Raw genomic sequence first — 22082 nt, forward strand, 5'->3', positions numbered from 1 at the left:
TGTATTTACAATATAAGACAATTTGAAAATTGTGTAGGTTAGAATTCTCTGCAACTGGCGGGAAATTTAAAATCAATTTGAATTTTAAAAAAAATTTAATTGTCAGTAAAAGTTATATTTTATGAAATTAAGAATAAGGATTTTTAAAAAGTAAATAATTAAAGAAAATCGATGAAAATTTATTTAATAAAATTTTATTTATTAAATAATTATATTTTAAATTACAATATATTTTAAAAATTCACTCTTGAGCAATTTATTGCTTCAATAATTAAATGATCACACATGAGTCAATAATATATAAGTAACAAACTCTTTAATGCATTTTTCATAAACTGCACCATATAAATTCTATTAAAATAATATTTTTATTTTACAATTCAGTTCATTTAATAAAAATGATTCATGTACCTGAAGATCGGACCATTTTTCGCGCGCAAAAAAACGTATCTCAAAATTTAGTCATAATTACTATGGGGAAAGTAAATTTGTCTGATGTCTGCTCCATTCACACTCATTGAAAGTAACCGGAAAACAATAAATGGGTCTGATAGTTTTTACTTCCCTGATTTAAAAAAATCATTAAAAACAATTCAATTTACCCATACGAAAAAAATATATATCCGGATATATCCCGGCCAATCTGCATATAAACGACATATATAAAAATGTATGTCTCATATATGCAGATTGGCCCGGATATATATTTTTTTTCGTATGGGTAAATACTATATAGATATACATTCAACATTAGGTAAATCATTTTCTTTAATCAGGGTTTTGACATAAGTGAAAAATTACTATTCCATCAGTAAAAAATACAAATAATTAGTAAAAAAATACTAACGCTGTATTTTTTAATTTATGATAAAACATTTTACTTATGGAATAATTTTTTACTTCCGTCAAAAGTAAAAGCTGTCGGATCCCATTAGTGGTTTTGGATCATTTACCATTTAGTAATTTTTGCTTACTTTTTTTCCGTGCGCGCTATATATGAAAAAAATTTATGTAATTTGACTGCTCAAAGGTGACTTAAGAGGTAGTTAGGGGTGGCTGCGATTTTTGGCTGACATACGAGCGTGTATGCGAATTATTTCAAAAATCTAGATCCAGTTGATTTTTTACTTTTCACTTTCGTTCTTCAGGTACATAACTCATACTGTTTTCACACACAATATTTATTATTATTAACTATTATTATTATTGACATTTTTTGTATTTTTGGCTGCATTATTTAATTTATTTATATCTAGAATTTTATATAAAATTTTTTAACTCAGTTCTATTTACGTAATTGATTTAATAAACTAATTAATTCAGATTTATTACATCGATTAAAATTCAATTATCATTTTGATTAATTGAAATATATTAAAATATTTCTATTGAATAAAAATTCTACTCAATAATTATTAAATTCCACTCAAAAAAAGTTTATTCAATAGAACAAAATTTTGAATCAATTCATGAATTTTAAATTTAATTAAATTAACAGCAATTTTATCGACAATTAGAAAAATTACAATTCGATGAATTAAAATCTTATCAAATTTATAAAAATTTTATCAGTTCAGTATTTTTATTTAATTAACTTATTCTTTATAAGACGGCAATATTACGTCTTAATTCCAAATTTTTTTACTCGACTTTAAAACTATTGAAAATTTCTATCAATAAATTTTCTATTTAAAAATATTTCTATTCTTTAAAATTTAACTCCCAAATTTTTCTATTCAAAATCTTTTGTATTCATGACATTTCTATTCATAATTTTTTTTTAAATTCAATCCTGAAAAATTTAATGATAAAATTGTCATGGATACGAAAGATTCTCAATAGAATTTTTTTAGGATTTAAATATTTCGTATTAAATTGTCATTGAGCCAAATAAAAATACTATAGATAAAAATTTTTAAAAATACAAAATTTGCTGTTATAAATTTTAAAGTTTTGTACTCGAGTAGAAAAATTTTGAGTCGCAACGTAATATAAATTTCCATTAATTAATTAATTAAATTTTTTTATTTTTTCACCTAAAAATTTTAATGAACCTTAAGTTAGCTGACGTCTAATAATTATTGGATTTTTTAAAAATACATGAATTATAAAAAAAAAATATTTGAAAAAATTGCACCTATAGTTTTTTAAATTTTCTACACGTGCATATTTTTATTTTTTGTAATTTATTCGTTTAAAAAAAATAGTCCGAAAATTGTCAATTGTCTGCTAACTTTGGCATCATAAAATATGTCACTGAAGTTAGCAGACATTTGACAGTTTTTGAATTTTTTTTAAAACGGTAAATTTAACAAAAAAATATTTGCAAAAATTGCACTAGTAGTTTTTTAAATTTTTCACATGTGCATATTTTTATTTTTTTTTTTTTTGTAAATTAAATTGTTGAAAAAAAAAATTCGAAAATTGTTTATTGTCTGCAACCTTCAGGATTATTCATAAAATTATGAACCTTAAGTTTAGCTGACGTCTAATAATTTTTGGATTTTTTTAAAATAGATGAATTATAAAAAAAAAATTAATTGAAAAAATTGCACCTCTAGTTTTTTAAATTTTCTACATATGGATTTTTTCTTTTTTTGTAATTGATTTGTTGCAAAATAAAAATTAAAAAATTATTAATTGTCCGCTAACTTTATCATCATAAAATTCAATCAAATTTAGTATTTTTAACTTTATTTCTATACAGCCCATAGAGTAGCATTAAATGACAAATATGTAACATCGCTGAGCTCCAAACAGTACTCGGATAAACATTCCAACACAGCTCAATTAATCCCAAAATAACAATCCTCGTGACCGGCAAGTAATGGGTCGACCAGGCGATGTACGGCAGCGTGTGATAGTACCACAGATAAAACTGATAGTGGAGCGAGCGACTAAATATAATTCCCAAAAAGTTTGCCGTGAAAAGTGGGGATATAAATAATTGACTAACCGACGACATATTGACCTGAGTATTTTTATTTTTCATTTGCGGTTTTAATTCACGTCCCATGGCTTTTAATTTTGCGTAACACTTCATATAAGTCATCCAACTAGGTATGAAATAAACAATGCACGCCAAATGAAGTCCCAGAAGTGCCATATGAAATGTTGGTTTGACAAACAATTCTTCTGGAATAATTCGCCAGTTAACTGTCCACTTATAGTCAAACACACGAGCAAAATTAAATGCGCCTGCGATATACGCGTACGGGTTCGTTATCAAAAACGGCAGTCCCAAAATCAACTGGACGACTCCGCATATTCCCAACTGAACAATTGTCTTAAATATCCCCAGGTTGCATAGATAAGCAATGAATAGTGCCGGGGAAAACAGTAGAATATTCATTTTCATAGAAACCGCTAAACTAAAATTGATACTTCCCCAGTACCAGCGGTCATCCAGGAACGCATTTAAACTCGCGAATAAAAATATCATCGCCAGAGAGTCATTGAACAAACGCAGTACAAATATCGAATGAACGCGATACGACGTACAAAATATTAATATCAAAACATATGGCGGTACTTTTTTAGTCTTAGCATAAATTCTCAGCACTTGGATCAGCAGTACGATGTAGAGTAATGCAAATACATATTGACCTGATCGTATATCTTGACCGTGTGATGTTACGTAGTATAGAAGTGAATAAGCGTAGACAAAACCTGCTGGATAAACTAGTGGTCCAGTGTCACCTTTCAGTTTAGAGTAATCCCAGGTACCATTTATGAACCCTTCGACTTCTTGCATGTACGCTCGCCAATCAATTTCGGTATATGGAACGTTGTGGATCACCAGGATGTTGAGGGCGATCTCGAGAACCACAAAGACCCCGGCGATGAAGGCAATTTTTTTAGGATCGGTCAAAAACGACAGCAGGTATGGCAAATTAAGTGATGATGAGGCTTTTTTAATCCATACCAGTGGTGATTTATTATTTTTAGTCGATGGAACAACTCGTTTTTCACGACGAGTTGATGCCATTTTTTAAAATTTTAGAAAACTAGGTTTCTGTTACGGTTAAAATTAAAATACTTGAGACTTGTCAAGAGGTTTTATTTAGCCACATGGGCATTATCAACAACTTTAATAATTATAATAATACTTACATATGTTTATTTTACTACTGGGATTGGCTGAAATTTATAAGAGGGTTAGAAGGTACTGAGTTTTATCATTTCGCTGATAGAAAGGGAATTTTAGTGAAGTGACATCTGGGAATTATTGTAAATATTATGAGTGTGAATGTAGCAGATATGAGAAAATTTTAAATTACAAATAAACGAATTAAATAATTAAAAATATAAAAATAAAAAAAAACACTTACTGATTTTAAAATTCTATAAATGCGCATTTTTTAAATTAAATTAAATTTATTTATTTTTAAATAGACAACTGTCAGCTACATTTACACTCATGTGTAATGAGGATACTGAAGTTAGCTGACGTCTAATAATTTTTAGATTTTTTAAAAAAAGACAAATTATAAAAAAAAAAAAAATATTCAAAATAATTGCACTTGTAGTTTTTTTAATTTTCTACATGTGCATATTTTTAGTTTTTTTTTGCATAGTTCAGGATCGTGGTGTAATGTAGCAAACATGAGACGGTTTATAAATTTAAAATAAATTAATTGATTAATTGAAATAATGAAATATAAAAAAAGGTGCGTACTGATTTTTCAAATATCTAAATACGCATTTTTTAATTTTTAATCTACGGACATTTTATTTATTTAAAAAATTTAAAAAACTGTCAGCCACATTCACGGCATTAAATATTTTTACTCGGTTGATATTGAAGAAGAATTTAAATAAAATAAGTATTTTTTCAATGCAGCAGATATTCAAAAGTTTATTTATATTTAAAGAAATAAAATAATTATTAATAAAAAATAATTTTTGTAAATGAGTACTGAGGGCTTTTATGGTCCTGAAGTTATCATGAGTGTGAGTGTAGCAGACATCAGACATTTTTCAAATTATAAATTAATAGAATAAATAATTAAAGAAAAAGTGCGCGTACTGATTTTTCATTGATCTAATTACGCATTTTTTTATTATTATTCTACTTACATTTTATTTATTTCAAAATTGTGAATGTAAATGTAACCGACATACGACAATTTTTTAATTACATATAAAAAAATTAAATAATTAAAATGATAGAATTTAAAAAAATGCATGCACTGATTTTTTAACTGTCTAAGTGTACATTTTTTTATTTTTATTTTATAAACATTTTAATTTATGATTTAAAAGTTTTAAAAATTGTCAGATGTCCGCTAACTTTATTGTCTTTCAAAATTTTATGATACCGAAAGTGACAGACATTAAAAAAATTTTTTTTCTTTTACATAAAGAAACAAAATTCTCGGAAAAAATTTCAAAAATTGCATGATAACTTCAAAAATTATCTGTGCACTTTAAAAAAATTTATTTTATGTGAGTGTGAATGTTGCTAACAAATGGCAATTTTTTTAATTTTTAAATAAATGAATAAAATTTAATGACAGTAAAAATTAAAAAAAGCATATTTAGACAAATGAAAAACCCGTACGCGCATTTTTTTAAATTTCATTACTTCAATTAATTTACTTATTTATTTCAAAATTATAAATTGTCTCGTGTCTGCTACATTCACATGAGTGTGAATGTTGGAGACATCGGACAATTTTTTGTAAAATTATTAATAAATAGAGTAAATAATTAATAAAATTAAATTTAAAAAAATTGCGCATTTAAAAAATGTTGAAATTAATAAGTGTATTTTTTATAAATATTGTTTTTTAAATTATTTACTCTATTTATTTATAATTTTAAATTTATCTGATGTCTGCTACTTTCAGTATCAAAATTTATGATACTGAATTTGGCCGACGTCTACTAACTTTTTAATTCTTAAAAAATGATAAATTATAAAAAAAAATATTTTAAATGATTGCACTTATAGGTTTTTTAATTTCCTACACGTGCATTTTTTTAGTTTTTTTTTTCTTGTAATTAATTAGTTAAAAAAAATTCAAAAAATTATCAATCAAAATTTTTCATCATAAATTAAAAAAAAAATATTGTTTAAAAAAATAATTAAAAAATATATTTAATTTTTTTAAATGTGTACACGAAAATGATTTAAAACTCTTTGGATAAATTTAAAAAACACTTAATTTAATTTGTTTATTTAAAAAAAAAATTTTCAGTTGTCTGTTGATTTTACTATCAATTAGAAATGATAAATAAATTATAGTCTCCCGCACTTTAGTGTAAATATTAATCGAGATTACGTTTTATTTTTATTAATTAAATAATTACATTATCAAAGTAAATAAAAAAAAAATCCCCAATGATAACGACGAACAAAAACAATTTAAAAAAATACCGCCACTGAAATAAATGGCGCCACTGTAAAGTTTGTCGGTCGGTAGCAGCTTGAAATAAGAGAGAGAAAGAAAATGAAACGATGGTGGTGTCGCGACGCCTCATCCGTATTTGTCAATAACTCAGCGTACAAATACAATAAATATATTAAATAACCAATAATTAAATAATAAATACTTGAGTTTTAAAAACAATAATTAAGTAAATAATAATAGTATTTAAAATAAATACAAACCCGTTGTTAAAATAATTTTTAAATATTTAAAATAATAATAATAAGTGTAAGTGAGTGACGTTTAGTGAGTAAATTTTTTTGTTTCTCGGCTCAATCGTATCGCGTTCAAAAAAACTCCGTTTTTTTTTTCAATCATCAGAAAAATTTGAATTTTTAAAAAATTATTTAAAGTGAACACTTGATTGTATCAAATATTTTTACGTGTGGATTGAAAAATATCGAGTCTAGTGAATGTGTTTTATTATTTTTTTTTTTTAATGTGTACACAGTCTGTGAAAAAAAACATCTAAGCGTTAACTTGACGATTTAAAATAAAATTTTCGTGGGCTAAAAATATTAAAAATAATTTTTGAAATAAAATAATTATTTATTTTGTTTTTTTACTGATGATTGGATTCAATTAATTGGCCAATACCAGCTTTCGAATGCAGTTACTTCATTTTTAATTCATAAGATGTAAGTTTTTTTTTTATTTTCATTATTTATTTCATATTTAAATATATATTGATAAAACTTGTGTGCTTGTGTGTAGGTATTTTATGTTATGTATTTATATAGATATATATGTAGTATATAGAGTATGTATGTGTGTTATAATCAATTAAAAGGTTTGATAGAATAACAGACAAAGGCAATCGACAATCAGGAGGCTGCTCCAGTCGACCCTAAAAGACAAAGTTTGCCCCTAAAATATAACAATATAACCAATGGCGGGTTTATTATTTTTTTTAAACAATAACTTGATATTTAATTATTTAATTACTTGGATATTTAATTACAGAGTTTAACTTTTTAATTTAACTTACAGTTATTTTATTTTTCTAGAAAAAAATTTGAGGTTAAAATTTTTCTACTGGAATTTATTTAAAAATTTCAGTTTATTACTTATTTTTTTTTGAATTTTTTTTCGTTAGTCAAAAATTACTTAGATAATTATTGATGTTTAATTTATAAATTATTTATTTGTTGAAATAAATATAAATTTGAATTTTAGATTAAAATTTTGAATTTATTAAGAAATTGAACAGAAAATTTTTTGAGAGACGAAAGAAAAATCAGAGTTGATGTCATACACATTTCAAATTTTTTTTTTGAAAATCGATAGAAAAATAAATTAGAAAAATTCTTATACAAAATTTTAATTTAATTTTTAAGATTTTTGAAAATAACTGGACTTAATCGCGGTCGTAATTAATTCTGGTTTCTTTGAAGCGTCGTGAAAAAAGATGAACTTTTTAAAAACAAGTTTATAGTTCTTTTAATTAAATGCTTTGTCTATAAGCTACACTAAATATTTTTTTAAACAAAGTTACGATATATCACTGAAAAGTATGATACTGAAGTTAGCAGACAATTAAGAGTTTTCGGATTTTTTTTCCAACAAATCAACTAAAAAAAAAGAACTAAAAATATGCACTTGTAGAAAATTAAAAAAACTACAAGTGCAATTTTTTAAAGATTTTTTTTTAATTATTTATCATTTTTATAAAAGTCCAACAGTTATTAGATGCCGATTAGTTTCAGTCATCTGAAAAGTAGATAAATTTTAAAAAATTAGTTTGTAGGGAAGACCGGGGCACGACGACCCACAGCCGCTAATTATTTTTTGGCTTTTGAACATCGGTCAAAGTACGAGTTGTTTTGATTTGTCTAGAACAAATTCTTCATAATATTCCCATAAGTCAAGAAAATTTTTTTTCTGAGGGACGGACCCTTTTCAAAAAATGATATAAAATAAATTTGAAAAAATTTTCTTTGTTTTTCACAAGAACTGTATCCTTTAATTTTTACCTGCATTGAATAAATAAATAATTTACTGACGTGTATGACAGAAAAATATTTATATTTCGGAACGAGTGTGAATGTATCGGACATCAGACAAATTTAAAATTATAAATAAATAGAGTAAATAATTTAAAAAATAGTATTTATAAAAAATGCTCTTATTGATTTCGAAATTTTTTAAATGCGCATTTTTTAAAATTTTATTTTATTTATTATTTACTCTATTTAATTATAATTTTAAATTTGTCTGATTTCTAATACATTCTCACTCATATTTCGGAGCAAATGTTTCTCTAAAATACCATTTAAAAAATTATTTTTTAATTAAAAACTTGAAGTATTTCATTTTACCCCCAATACTCTATTTTTTTAATCGCTTAGAAACTGAATCCCAAATAAATTTTTTTTGGCAAATTTTTGACGTGGTCCGTCGTGCCCCGGTCTTCTCTATATACATAAACCTTCAATATATTTTTTGGCATCACTCGATAAAACAAAACTGAAAATTGCATCGTAAAACCCCTTAAAATAAATGACAGTAAAGTTAGCAGACATTTGAAATTTAAATAAATTTTTTTTTACAGATAAATAATAAAAAAACAATATTTCTAAAAAAATGCACATGTAGAAAATTTAATAAACTATAACTGCAATTTTTCAAAATATTTTTTTTAATATTTATTTTTTTGTTAAATAACATCTACTTAAAATAAATACTTTTCTATATAAAATTCACATAAAAATAACTCTAGTAATTTTTACAGTAACAATAAAATATGAATTATAAATTTCAATTAAAAATTTTTAATTAATATTAAAATATTTATTTAAATAATTAATATTAATAATTATTATTAAAAAATATCACATAAAATTTTTTAGTTGAGTAAATATTTCAGTCCCATTTAATTAATAATTAACTTGATTAATAATTTTCAGTGTGAATAGAGCTCAGTTTTGTATATGAAATTTTAATTAAACCATATTTTATTAAATAAATTAAAATTACATGTATCGATTTACCAATTTATCATAAGCATTCACTACATAGTTGATTATAAATGAGTTTTAATAATCCCCTCTATTGGCAAAATGAAAAATGACTTTTTTTTTACAATGCACCTGGGAAATTGGAACATACATATACATCATGTATATATATATATAGATAATAAATGTATGCGGATGCCTAGTCTATTTACCTGTCGCACATGAGGCAATTGAATGCCACGAATCGATAGTGCAATTTAATCCCAACAGCATCATATCCGTCCTTTATAATTGGGCAGATTGAAACACACGAGTCGAGAGAGTACTGAGTAGCTTTAGGATGAGGAGGTTACCGAATAACCGCTCGACATTGCTATTGCAATTGCTTTAGTGTGTTATATGCACACGGTAAAACAAGATGTCGAAGAATAAGAGATGATAAATAATAAAGGACAAGAGATAACAGATAAATGAATCATATATACATATATGTATTGCTCCGAATGATATATCATGGATTAGATTCTTTATAACAGTTATTGATGTTCACGTTTCATTTGATAAAGCTAAAACTGAAGCTTTGGTTTAATTTTTCGATTGAAGGAATTGATTTTATAACTTCACCCGGGAAAAAATTTTCAGACATGATCATGCCTGTTCATTTGTAATCAGACTTGAAATTAGACATGATCATGTCTGTTCATGCCTGTTCATGTTTGATTTCAGACATGATTGTCTGTTCATGCCTGATGTCAAGCATGATCATGTCTGAAGTGTTAAATACGTTCAGGCCTGCTCATGCCTGTTCATGTTTAATGTCAGATATGATCATGCCTGTTCATGACTGATGTCATATATGATCATGCCTGTTCATGTCTGAAACGGTAAAAACGGATGAACCTCAAGTTAGCTGACGTCTAATAATTTTTGGATTTTTTAAAAATACATGAATTATAAAAAAAAAATATTTGGAAAAATTGCACCTATAGTTTTTTAAATTTTTTACATGTGCTTATTTTTATTTTTTCTTCTTTGTAATTTATTTGTTTAAAAAAAAAGTCCGAAAATTTTTAATTGTCTGCTAACTTAAGCATAATTAAAAACGGTAATTTTTTATGTCTGATCAGGGCTGAACATTTTTTTCCAGGCGTCTAGAATTGTTAAGTTTTATTACAGTCTATAAGTTTTTTTTTCTTAATTTAAATAATATATTTATTTTGTTCAATACCAGCAGTATTTTACTTGATGCTTTGCTTGATGGTGTTACTGCAGGACTTGAATTGTTAGTAATAGCTATTTCAAGTCCCTGTTGTGGCTTTTAGAGTCAGCTGACAACATTATATATATATAAATATATATACTGGGGTGGTCTCTCAGACTTTTTCCAATAATGTGTTGGTGGTGGTATGTAACCGCTAACCACATACACTGTGATACTATTAATGTCAGCTGATTTTCAATTATATTCTATTTATATTTACACACTATTTATTAATCAATATTGTTATTTTTATATTTAATTATTGGTTTTGTACATTGAGAGGAAATAATACTTTTAGTAGAAATCATTCTCAATTGATTAAAGACGTTAATTTTTTTTTTTTATAATTATCAAGAATTAAAAGTGCGAAAATTTAGAGTAAGGTAAGAGACCCAGTACCTGATCACTCCGTGTATTTTTATTTCTATATTTAGTCAAATTTGGTAGTTATATCTATATATAGATAAAAAAATATACGTCGATTTTTTACAAAATAATATTAAAAAAGTAATTAAAGATTTTATTGAACATAAGGATAAAAAAAAATTATCAGTATATATTTATATATTAATAGCAGCAATTAAATATGAAAAAACAAATCTTCACAATTCAATTTTGACTTTTAAGTATTAATATATCAATCAAATTACAAAAAAAAAATTAAATTCGTTTTAAAAAAATATCTTCTATTAAGCACTTGGTCAAAATAATTTTTTTCTTTAAAAAAAAAAAAAAAAAAAAAATAATGATTCTGTTGTGACATTGTATGGCACTGCTGTGACCAGGATTCGAACCTGGGTTGCTACGGCCACAACGTAGAGTCCTAACCACTAGACGATCACAGCTAGACAGATATATGAGTAAACGGAGTGATCAGGTTCTGGACCTCTTACCTTATTAGAATTTTATTTTATGGAAATGTTGACTTTGTCTAAACAATCTCAGATTATTATTAGAGCTCAATAAAACTCAGATATTTATTTACATATTTAAGCTTTTCGAAATTTAATAAATTTTTCAACTTACATTCGTGTTATCACAGTGCGAATAACTAAAAAAATAAATGAAAATTATTCCAATAAGGTATACTGAATATTTAAAGTATACGCAGTTTCCAAGATAAAGATCTACCGCATTGCCCTAAGGTCGTACTTTACTAGGTCAAGGCTGGTGGAACTTTTATTCCATCGATATTTAGTAAAATTTGAAAATTTTTTCAAATTTCGAGCATAGTAATTTTTTAAAAAATATACTAATGAAGTGTGACATTCCAAAATATATGAACTTTCATCAAGGGGGTATATTGAGTCACCAAAGTATGAAAACACGTAGAATAAATCAAATTTATCAATAATTTTGACAATTGCGTGGTCCGAGAAGGGAGCAATTTTTGAAATTTTATATTTTTGCTACTGAGTTGACTTTAGATGAATTTAAACCGATCATCAGAATTTAAAATATTAAGTAAGTAGCACACTTGACTTTATGGAGAAAATTATCTAATAAATTTTATTCATTAATTGTAAGTAAAACTGGGTCTGCATGAATAATTACTCGTCCTTTTCTAGATAGTATTCAATTATGGGGTAAAAACACCCAATTTCGAGTAATTTTTAAATAAAAAAGAATAAAAAATAAAACAAAACGAATCTGTTTTTATTCTTTCCGTATTTATTCTGTTTTCGACCCAGGTTTACTTTAAATTGCCGGGTAAATTTGATCGAAAAATTCACTCCGTGTGTAAATCATCAATTTTCAGATTGTTTTTTGACAGATCGATAAGAAAAATTTTGTTTTTTTCAATTTAAGTTGACTCATCCGATGCAATATTTTAAGCCATAAAAATAAATATAAATTTTATTTAATCAAAAAATTTTTACAAATAAATTTACACTAAATGACATTAAATAAATTAATGATATTAAATATTCATAAACAATAAACAAATAACCTTCGACTGATCATTTGAAAATTTGAATTTCAAAGGTTATTTAAATACAAATATTAATATTGAGTAAGCGTTAAAAAAATAAAGAAAACATGAATATTTATAATTAATTAAAAGTATTTAATTACAGGAGTGACAATTAATACTTTCTTAAAGTATTTAAATACAATCTCTAGGTATAATGAATTTATAAAATAAAGTTTTATTGAATAAAAATTCGCACGTAAGCTTTTTAATCGAAAGTTTTTACTGATACTGTAACTATTTTTATTCATTAAAATATCAATTAAAATTTTAAGAGAAGCAAAATACGAAATTTAATAGAGTATTTGTTTTTTTAAAACAACTAAGCCAGAAAAATATATTCAAGCTCAGTTATTAAATACTTTGTTTTAAAAGAATTTAAACTGCTGAGCTAGAATATTTATCGAGTATTTAAATATAATGTTTCATATATTTATTTTAAAATATTTTATGAGACTAAATATTTCATTTTTTTTACTCTTATGTTTTTATAATCATTTTTTAATCAGCTAAATAATCAAAATATCCATTATTTAAAAAAGTGACCGTTTGTTTTTTGTCACGCAATAATTTATCGCGAAAATATTTCTGATGATGATCATGATCATGATGTAAGGGTTTTTGTATAGGTGTCAAGGTGTATCGCTTAATTAATTTTTGTTCGAATAAATTATGTTACGAAAAATTTTGTTGTGAGAAATTTTGATGCAAGAAATTATCGCGGATCAAAAAAGGCGGGAGCCATTTAAATGATCCTTAAGTTAGCAGACAATTAACAATTTTCGAATTTTTTTTTCAACTAATTAATTACAAAAAAAAAAAAAAATCTAAAAATATGCACATGTAGAAAATTTAAAGAACTGTAAGTGCAATTATTTTAAATATTTTTTTAAAAATATTTTATCGTTTTGAAAAAAATTCAAAAATTATTTGACGTCGGCTAAATTCAGTATCATGAAGTTAGAAGACAATTAGCAATTTTTGAATTTTTTTTTCGACAGATCAATTACAAAAAAAAAAAACTAAAAATATGCACATGTGGAAAATTTTAAAAACTGTAAGTGCAATTATTTGAAATATTTTCTTTTTTATAATTTATCGTTTTGAAAAAAATCCAAAAATTATTAGACATCAGCTAAATTCAGTATCATGAAGTTAGAAGACAATTAGCAATTTTCGGATTTTTTTTTCGACAGATCAATTGAAAAAAAAAAAAAAAACTAAAAATATGCACATGTAGGAAATTAAAAAAACTATAAGTGCAATTATTTGAAATATTTTTTTAAAAATAATTTATCGTTTAAAAAAAAAATCAAAAAATTATTAGACGTCAGCTAAATTCAATATCCTGAAGTTAGCAGACAATTTAAAATTTTCGGATTTTTTTTTCAACAAATAGATTACAAAAAAATATAAAATAAAAATATGCACATGTAGAAAATTTAGAAAACTACAGGTGCAAGTTTTTCAAATTTTTTATTTCTTATAATTTACCGTCTAAAATAAAATCCAAAAATTATTAGATGTCTGCTAACTTCAGTATCATCTAAATTCAATATTTGTTTAAATTGATTTTTTAACTTATAGCTACTTACTATCATTGTTATTATTCTCTGTAAATTATAGTGACCTACATTATAAATAAAATTTATTAAAAAAGATTTGTTTTAATAATATATACGTTGAGTCATTACAGTTCGTGATATATTAAGTATAAAATACTTAACTCGTTAAAAAAAAAATCTTGCACTAATGTTTTGTCTAGTCGATAATAATTTACCTCCATTTAAACTCAACTCACGTAATGTAAACAACTATATTCCATTAAAAAAAAGAAATAAATAAAATTTTAACTAACACTTAATTTAATAAATTAATTAACGATTTGAAAAATAAATTAATTTACTAATTCAAATAAATAAAAAACCTTGGTTCAATTATTTATGAATAATGCAAAATGACGTACATTAAATTACATAGCCATCATTAATATAAATAAATAAAATATTAAAATTCATTTTATTACGACATAACTTTCTATAGTCATCAGCTGAGTAGTAGTAAGAGTGATAATAAATAAATAAAAACTGTTAATAATAATAATAATAATAATAATAATGATAGTAAATAACATGATTTCTCTTGCGATGTATTCAGGTGCGAGGAGGCTACTGAGCTGGAGTCGCATCATCATCGACCAACAGCAACAGCGACAATGGGTGTCGCTGAAGATGACACACCGTCCTCGTTAAGTTCTCATCCTAATGCCAATCAAAATAACCTTAATCAAGAAGGTATGTTATCACTAATTACTAATTACATTTGCTCTCAAGGTTCACTTGACAATTTAACAATTTTATTTTTATTTACTACACGGAAAGAAAATTATGGAAACGGTTCCCATATATCTATAAAATTTTTTCCTATACCAACATAGGAATTATAACCATAAATTATGGGAACAGTTCCTACAATTATAGGAATGTTTCCCATAATTATAGGAACAGTTCCTATAATTATGGGAATGCTACCCATAACATTATAGGAATGGTTCCTATAATTATAGGAATGGTTCCTATAATTTATAGGAATTGTTTCTATAATATTATGGGAATGATTCCCATAATATTATAGGAATGGTTCTTATAATAGTATGGGAACTATTCTCATAATATTATAGGAATGGTTCCCATACCCTTATGGGAATACTTCCTATAATAGTATGGGAACGATTCCTATACCATTATAGGAATGGTTCCCATAATGATATCGGAATAGTTCCCATATTATTATGGAAACTATTCCCATATATTATGGGAGCAATCCCTATAATAGTATGAGTACAATTTCTATGCCATTATGGAAATGGTTCCCATAATGATATGGGAACCATCCCTATAATAGTATGGGAACGAATGCTATACCATTATAGGAATGGTTCCCATAATGATATGGGAATAGTTCCCATATTATTATGGAAACTATTCCCATATATTATGGGAACAATCCCGATAATAGTATGGGTACAATTCCTATACCATTATAGGGATGGTTCCCATAATGCATAGCAAAAATTCCCATTATTTTCTTTCCGTGTATGCTCTTTATTTTTAAAATAAATCGATACCTTTTAAAGATTCTTTCGGTAGAGTCTTTGATAAATAACATATATATTTATTCAATAATATTTAACATTGACATACAATTAAACTCATTAGATGTTACAAAGTAATGACTGAAGACGTCATACGTGTAATCTATTCTTAGAAATTGTTAGTACGTTGTATTATATCGTTATTTGATACGTTAAATTACTATTAAGTCATACCTATACTTGAGTGACGTCATAGTATTTTGTAGGTATTTATTTATTTCCATTTTTAATTTTGCGGTGATCGGTATTTTTTTTTTTAAACTACGCGGGCTTTTATATTTTTTTTTTGACGTGAGTTTTACACGTCATTGAAACACTTCCCGTTTCGCAATCAATTAGACTTCCTCAATTCACTTGACACTATTGTTACTGTATTGTTTTTTATAATATCACTCTAAAAAATTGGAGTAATTGTTTACAAAGTAAAAAAATTATTTCATTTAAAAACAAGATATTATTTTTGTTGATGTTGTGTAAGATTTTATTTTGTGGTTAAATGCGTGACAAATTAATTTATAAAAAAAAATATTACGTGTTTTGAAATTTATGTTTAAATTATTATTTAATTCCGTATTAATTTTATTTTTTATTTTTAATAAATATTCAAGAGAATTTCAATTATTTTTTTTTAAGTACAAAATAATTAATAGTCATCAATTATCATTTTTTTTTTCATTGTTTTAAATTCACTTCTTTTGACCAGTTGTCATTTTTTCATACTTTAAAAATTTTTGTCTACTAATTCAAATTTCGTACCCAGAAAAAAATGATTTTTTGGCGCGAAAAATTTTTTGCATTCAAATTAAAGGCAAAATTTTTTTTAAGCGGGAAAAAAATTTTTGTCTTCAATTCAAAATTCAAATTTTTTTCCCGCCAAAAAATCTTATTTTCTGTGTACGTAAAAAGATGAATAATTTAGTTCCTATTTTTTTTTATTTAAAAAAAAAAAAATTTCAAAATCACGTATGATTTTTTTATGAATAAACATGTCTATAAATATGCAACATAAAATATTTGTGACAGTAAAACAAAAAAATAGTCGGACTGTTTACGCTGGAATTCTGGGTCAAGTGCGATGTCTCATGCCGCAGCAAATGATTGATTTATTCATAGGCATATATAAAAAAACAGGCGTGATGTACCGACTCCAAAGAGAGACGTTTTAAAAAGATTTATATTTATTTATAAATATTATATATATTTCTTTCTTTCATTCCACGTAATATTAAAATATGAGTTACTGCGAATGTAACTATCATGATGCAATCCTGTGGCTAAATTCGAGACATTCGTGAACACAGACGTCTGATGTGTATCGTATTAGATGACTCCTCTAGTTAACCCGTTAAATACATGCAATATATAGGTCTTACGCTTTATTTTATTTTTAATATTCCAATCTCTATATGGTTATGAATGCTTGGCATTATATCTCTTACGACCTCTTAATCTATTAGTTAATTGCCTTAATTCAATAATTAATTTATCTGTCTTTTCATCCAAAATTGACGCCAGGAAAGGAAAGAAAATAAAAATAAACTTATTTTCGCTAAATTAATTTACTTACAGCACTTTTTTATGAGTGTCAATGTAGCAGACATCAGAAAAATTTAAAATTATAAATAAATAGAGTAAATAATTAATAAAATTAAATTTCAAAAAAATGCACATTTAAAAAATTTTCTGATTAACAAGTACATTTTTTAAAAATATTTTTTTTTTAAATTATTTACTCTATTTATTTATAATTTTAAATTTATCTGCAGTCTGCTACATTTACACTCACACTTTTTTTATGTTAGTTAATTTTTTTTTTAATTTGCTGTAATTTTTGTTGACCCATTGGCATAAAATCTGAATAAATTTTTTAATTACTCAAATAATAATTAAATTTAAAAAAATACTAATTAAATTTATTGTGCCGAGATGTAAATACGCAGTTATTTTGAAGCTTAAAGTTTATACTTTTATCTGTTTTTTAAATTCTTAATCAGATTAAATTTTTTTACGTAGTATGCAGGTTGGTAAAGATAAAAAAAAACATCCTTTTTATTTATTTTTCGGCTATTTCTCTTAAGTAAACATTCAAAGCTTAAAAAAATTAATTGCATTCAAGCTTTGAGTTTTAGTTTTAAAAAGCAGCTTTGTACTATTTGTTTTTTTTTTATGTTTCTGTCAAAAATAAATGAAACTTGACCAGCTTTCACGTAAATTGTTAAATAACAACCGAAAATATTTCTTATTTGAATTACAAATTTCCTAAAAAATCGGGAGTGAATTCGCAATGATCCGGATTTTATTTGAATCCACATTTACTGCGATTTGGAATTTTGATATTTAAATAAACTCCCCGAAGTTAATTTCACTCCGAGAGGATTAAATCAATTCAAAGTCATCCGTTCCGCATTCACTTCGAATCTAATCCGCTTTTACTCCGCAAATTTCTTACAGAGTAGATATAAAAATATAAAATTATAATTAGAGACAAGATTTTTGCCTTATTTTTTAAATGAATAGTTCAAATTTTTGATATTACGGGAAAAATATCGGTCTTAGTAAAAAAGTTTTCGAACAAAAGTTGTAGGAAATTTAATTTTATTCAAAAAATGTTTCTTATGATTTTTTTATACGATCAATATTTTCACCGTAATTAAAAAATTAAGATTCATAATGAACGATTCAAAATTTGATTAATTATGAAAATCGTAATTTTGAAGTTACGTTGAAAATATTGATCGTATAAAAAAATCATAAGAGACACTTTTTGAATAAAATTAAATTTCCTACAACTTTTGTTCGAAAACTTTTTTCATAAGACCAATATTTTCACCGTAATTCCAAAATTAAGATTCATAATGAACGATTCAAAATTTGATTAATTATGAAAATCTTAATTTTGAAGTTACGTTGAAAATATTGATCGTATAAAAAAATCATAAGAGACATTTTTTGAATAAAATTAAATTTCCTACAACTTTTATTGGAAAACTTTTTTAATACGACCAATATTTTCCCCGTAATATAAAAAATTTCACACCACTAATTATTAATCATTTTTAAATTAACCCAAAAATCCTGGCTCTAATTATAATTATTGATCTTTCAAATTAATTTGAAATAAAAATATCAAAATTTAAATAATTATGCCGCAAAATAAATAATTAATTATCTGTACAATTTAAATAAAAAAATGAAAGATAAAAATAGGTTATTTTTTATCGCAGAAAAAAAGAAACAATAAAATAACATTTCGTGCCGACTTGAGCAAGTATTTTTTATTCTTCATACCGTGAACGTTGAGTTTGCTGTTATATCAGTCTTTTCTTTATTACACATTATGTTATATACATACACATATATATGTAATATAAATTCAAAGTCTCGTGGGACATGAGAGATAGTAAAGTTGACGATAACGGAAGATAACGTAAGGTGGGTTAATAATACCTTCAGCTCTTTACGACTAACAGTCTCGTTGTATTTTGATTATTACTTTATATCTACATTCATATATATATGTACATCAGAGACTTAACAAAATATAAGTATAAGTATTTACAGAGAAAGGTAAAATGAGTAATATATATTAAATATATATGCGTGTACACCTGTGCTCTTGATTATTTGATAACAGGCATAAGAATTTAAAAACTAAATAATAAAAAAGGAGGTGGTCTCGAGAGCCACTAGGATCTTTTGCATAATAAGTTTTCCTGGATTATAAATGAACTGGAGCATAATGCGGTATATAGTTGACCGACTTTTAAACACAATAACCGTTTATAATTATTAATATTTTATAATTAATGGCAATAATTACGCGATTTTATTATTAGTATAATAATTATTATATTTGAGGTCAATTACTTGACTATTTGTTTTATTTTAATGGAAAGTATTTGTCCAAAGTCTTAAAACAGTTATGACGTAATGTAAAAAGTTTGAATTTAAATAAATGTAAATGTAAAATGTTGGTAAGCCGCAGTAGGAGTTATAGTAGTTTAAATATATAAGCAAGAAACCTCTAGTGCAAAGTAAAATCATTATTTTCCACGTGTCAGTCTGCCATATGGAATTATGGTGATCATTTGGTACACCTGACGCATTTGTATACCACTTATTTTTATATTTTTTTATACATATACTAACGTAGTTAATCCTAAAGTATGATTGAAAGCTTTTACGTCTCCCTCATTCCGCTATAATACGGTAAAAGTAATACTTCTATACTTTAAAGTTTATTATGATAAATTAATTATTATTTTTAGAATTTTCTTTTCCTCTTTTCCTGCTAATTTTATTTATTTTTCAACTGTTTCAAGACTTTTGAGGACAATATTTTGTAGATTTCATAGAAATATTATTATTGTGTTTATATTTGTTGGGAAATTTTCAAAAAATTTGCCACAATCTTTTGATTCGTAGAGTTGATGTCCAAATTATTAATACGTTAGTTAAGAAGTTTATAAACATACACGGAAAAATTTTCCTTGACATTTAAAGCGAATTACTTGAAGTTATCAACAAGTTTAAATCAGTCAGAAATATTAAATATAAATTAACTTATTTATATACTTTATTTTTACATAACTTTTTATTTTCAAGTAATAAATTTCATAAGAGCTAAAATCACAATATATTTTATTTTAATTCATTGCAGTTATTGTTGTTTTTTATTGTCCCAGTCGATTCATTTTGAAGCTGATATTTTTTTGAAAAACCTGAATTTTAATTGAAAATTTTTTTTTTATCTATAATTAGTTTTTGAATACGAGAAATTTCATAGCTTTTAATAAACTCAAATTATCAAAAACTAGTTACGATTTTTTCTTTTTTAAATTAGTACTTTAAAAAATTATCTTTGAAAATCGAAAAATTTGTAACACTGTATATATTGTGGAATATAAAGCGCATTGTTATTGAGCACAATAAAGCTCAAAATTATTTTTGGATTCTAATATAATTTTGTCCACTTTCTTTTTGTTTTTGTTATTAATCAGTTTAAATGAGCGAAATTGGTTGATTAGTTTAGAAATAGTGAAATTTTCAAAATAACAAAATCAATTTTGATGATTTCAGTTTTAAATTCATTTTTAGCGCCAGTTTTTCAAACTAGATCTATTTTTGATCCGAGTTTAAATAATTATTGCTGGTATATTTATATATTATTAATGTATACATTATATTATAAAATATATACAAGCAATATTAATTTAAACCCCGATAAATTTAAACTAGGTTTGAAAAACTGGCTCTTAGTGGAGTTCTTGTGTTTGATTCAGAAAATATTAATTGAAATATGGACTGAGCATTAATTTATTTTTGTCAAAATTTCAAAAATTATTTTTGACAAAATCTATTTTCAATTCTGGCTACAGTATTTTTACTCGATCTCATAAAAATCTAACAGTTTCGGATTTATCCTGATGACGCAACTTGATATATTTTGCTATAATATATCTCAATTAGTTGAGTAGGGGACATAAAGTACTTTGTCATCTCTATAATGTCCGCACTTCATATCGGATCCTAATTAAAATTTCAACACTTCTGTGAACGGTTTCCGTCATTTAATTGTTCATAAATACAGTGACCATTTAAAAGTTTCAAATCAACGGAAATCCCTATTTTCTTAAATTACTTCTGAAAGTTCTAGTCAACTCCTGTAAAGAGGGCGTTGATGTTCCCAAAATAAGCAATAGTTTTCTTTTAATTTATGATAATTTCTAATGATTTTATTATTAATTTTTTTTTTCAAAAAAATCTTTGATATTAAAAACAAAATTTATTTTTCAAATTCTTCTTTCCTCTACCGTCCATCTGACAAAAAATAATTTTTAAAATTATTTCCTTTTAAAAATTTTTAAAATAATTTTTTTTATGAAAAATACATTTTTTATACAATAATCCATTAATTATTAATGATCCTAAAGTTAGCAGACAATTAAAAATTTTTTGATTTTTTTTTTAACAAGTCAATTATAAAAAAATACAAAAGTGAAAAATTGCACATTTAGAAAATTTTAAAAACTATAGATTGCAATTTTTTCAAATATTTTTTTTTTTATAATTTATCGTTTAAAAAAAAAGTAAAAATTATTTGATGTCGGCTAACTTCAGTCTTATTAATTATGAATAAAAATTAACATGAAAAAAACTATCAAATACTAAAATAGATTTTAATGAAATTAAATATATATATAAATAAAATGAATAATTCCTACACTTATTTTAATATTTAATTATCTTAATAACTTTTTCATAAAATTATTACTTAATTAAATTTTAATAATATTATAGATTT

The 22082-nt window shown here is 24.7% G+C and overlaps 2 protein-coding genes and 1 non-coding gene across 3 annotated transcripts in view; 1 reads left to right on the plus strand and 2 right to left on the minus strand.

Annotated features, from left to right (window-relative positions):
* Positions 1-1937: 1937 nt before the first annotated feature.
* Positions 1938-4142, minus strand: LOC130672285 (lethal(2)neighbour of Tid protein). The gene has a single exon (XM_057476762.1). It carries the CDS (start codon positions 3986-3988, stop codon positions 2669-2671), a length of 1320 nt encoding a protein of 439 aa, XP_057332745.1. The 5' UTR covers positions 3989-4142; the 3' UTR covers positions 1938-2668.
* A 2328-nt stretch (positions 4143-6470) lies between these two features.
* The window catches only part of LOC130675857 (serine/threonine-protein kinase tricornered), an 80283-nt gene continuing 64671 nt past the window's right edge, over positions 6471-22082 (plus strand). The window contains exons 1-2 of the mRNA XM_057481763.1: positions 6471-7072; positions 14782-14918. Coding sequence (XP_057337746.1) covers positions 7071-7072; positions 14782-14918 — 139 coding nt within the window. The 5' untranslated portion in view covers positions 6471-7070. The remainder of the gene's footprint in view (positions 7073-14781; positions 14919-22082) is intronic.
* On the minus strand, positions 11426-11497 carry Trnah-gug (transfer RNA histidin (anticodon GUG)). The gene has a single exon. It is a non-coding gene; the product is annotated as a tRNA-His (tRNA).

Source organism: Microplitis mediator, chromosome 1 (genome assembly GCF_029852145.1).
Source record: "Microplitis mediator isolate UGA2020A chromosome 1, iyMicMedi2.1, whole genome shotgun sequence".
In the NCBI taxonomy this organism is placed as follows: domain Eukaryota; kingdom Metazoa; phylum Arthropoda; class Insecta; order Hymenoptera; family Braconidae; genus Microplitis; species Microplitis mediator.

Bases quoted from the DNA above. Each gene is read 5' to 3' on its own strand.
- LOC130672285 (XM_057476762.1), bottom strand. From the start codon at position 3,988: ATGGCATCAACTCGTCGTGAAAAACGAGTTGTTCCATCGACTAAAAAT.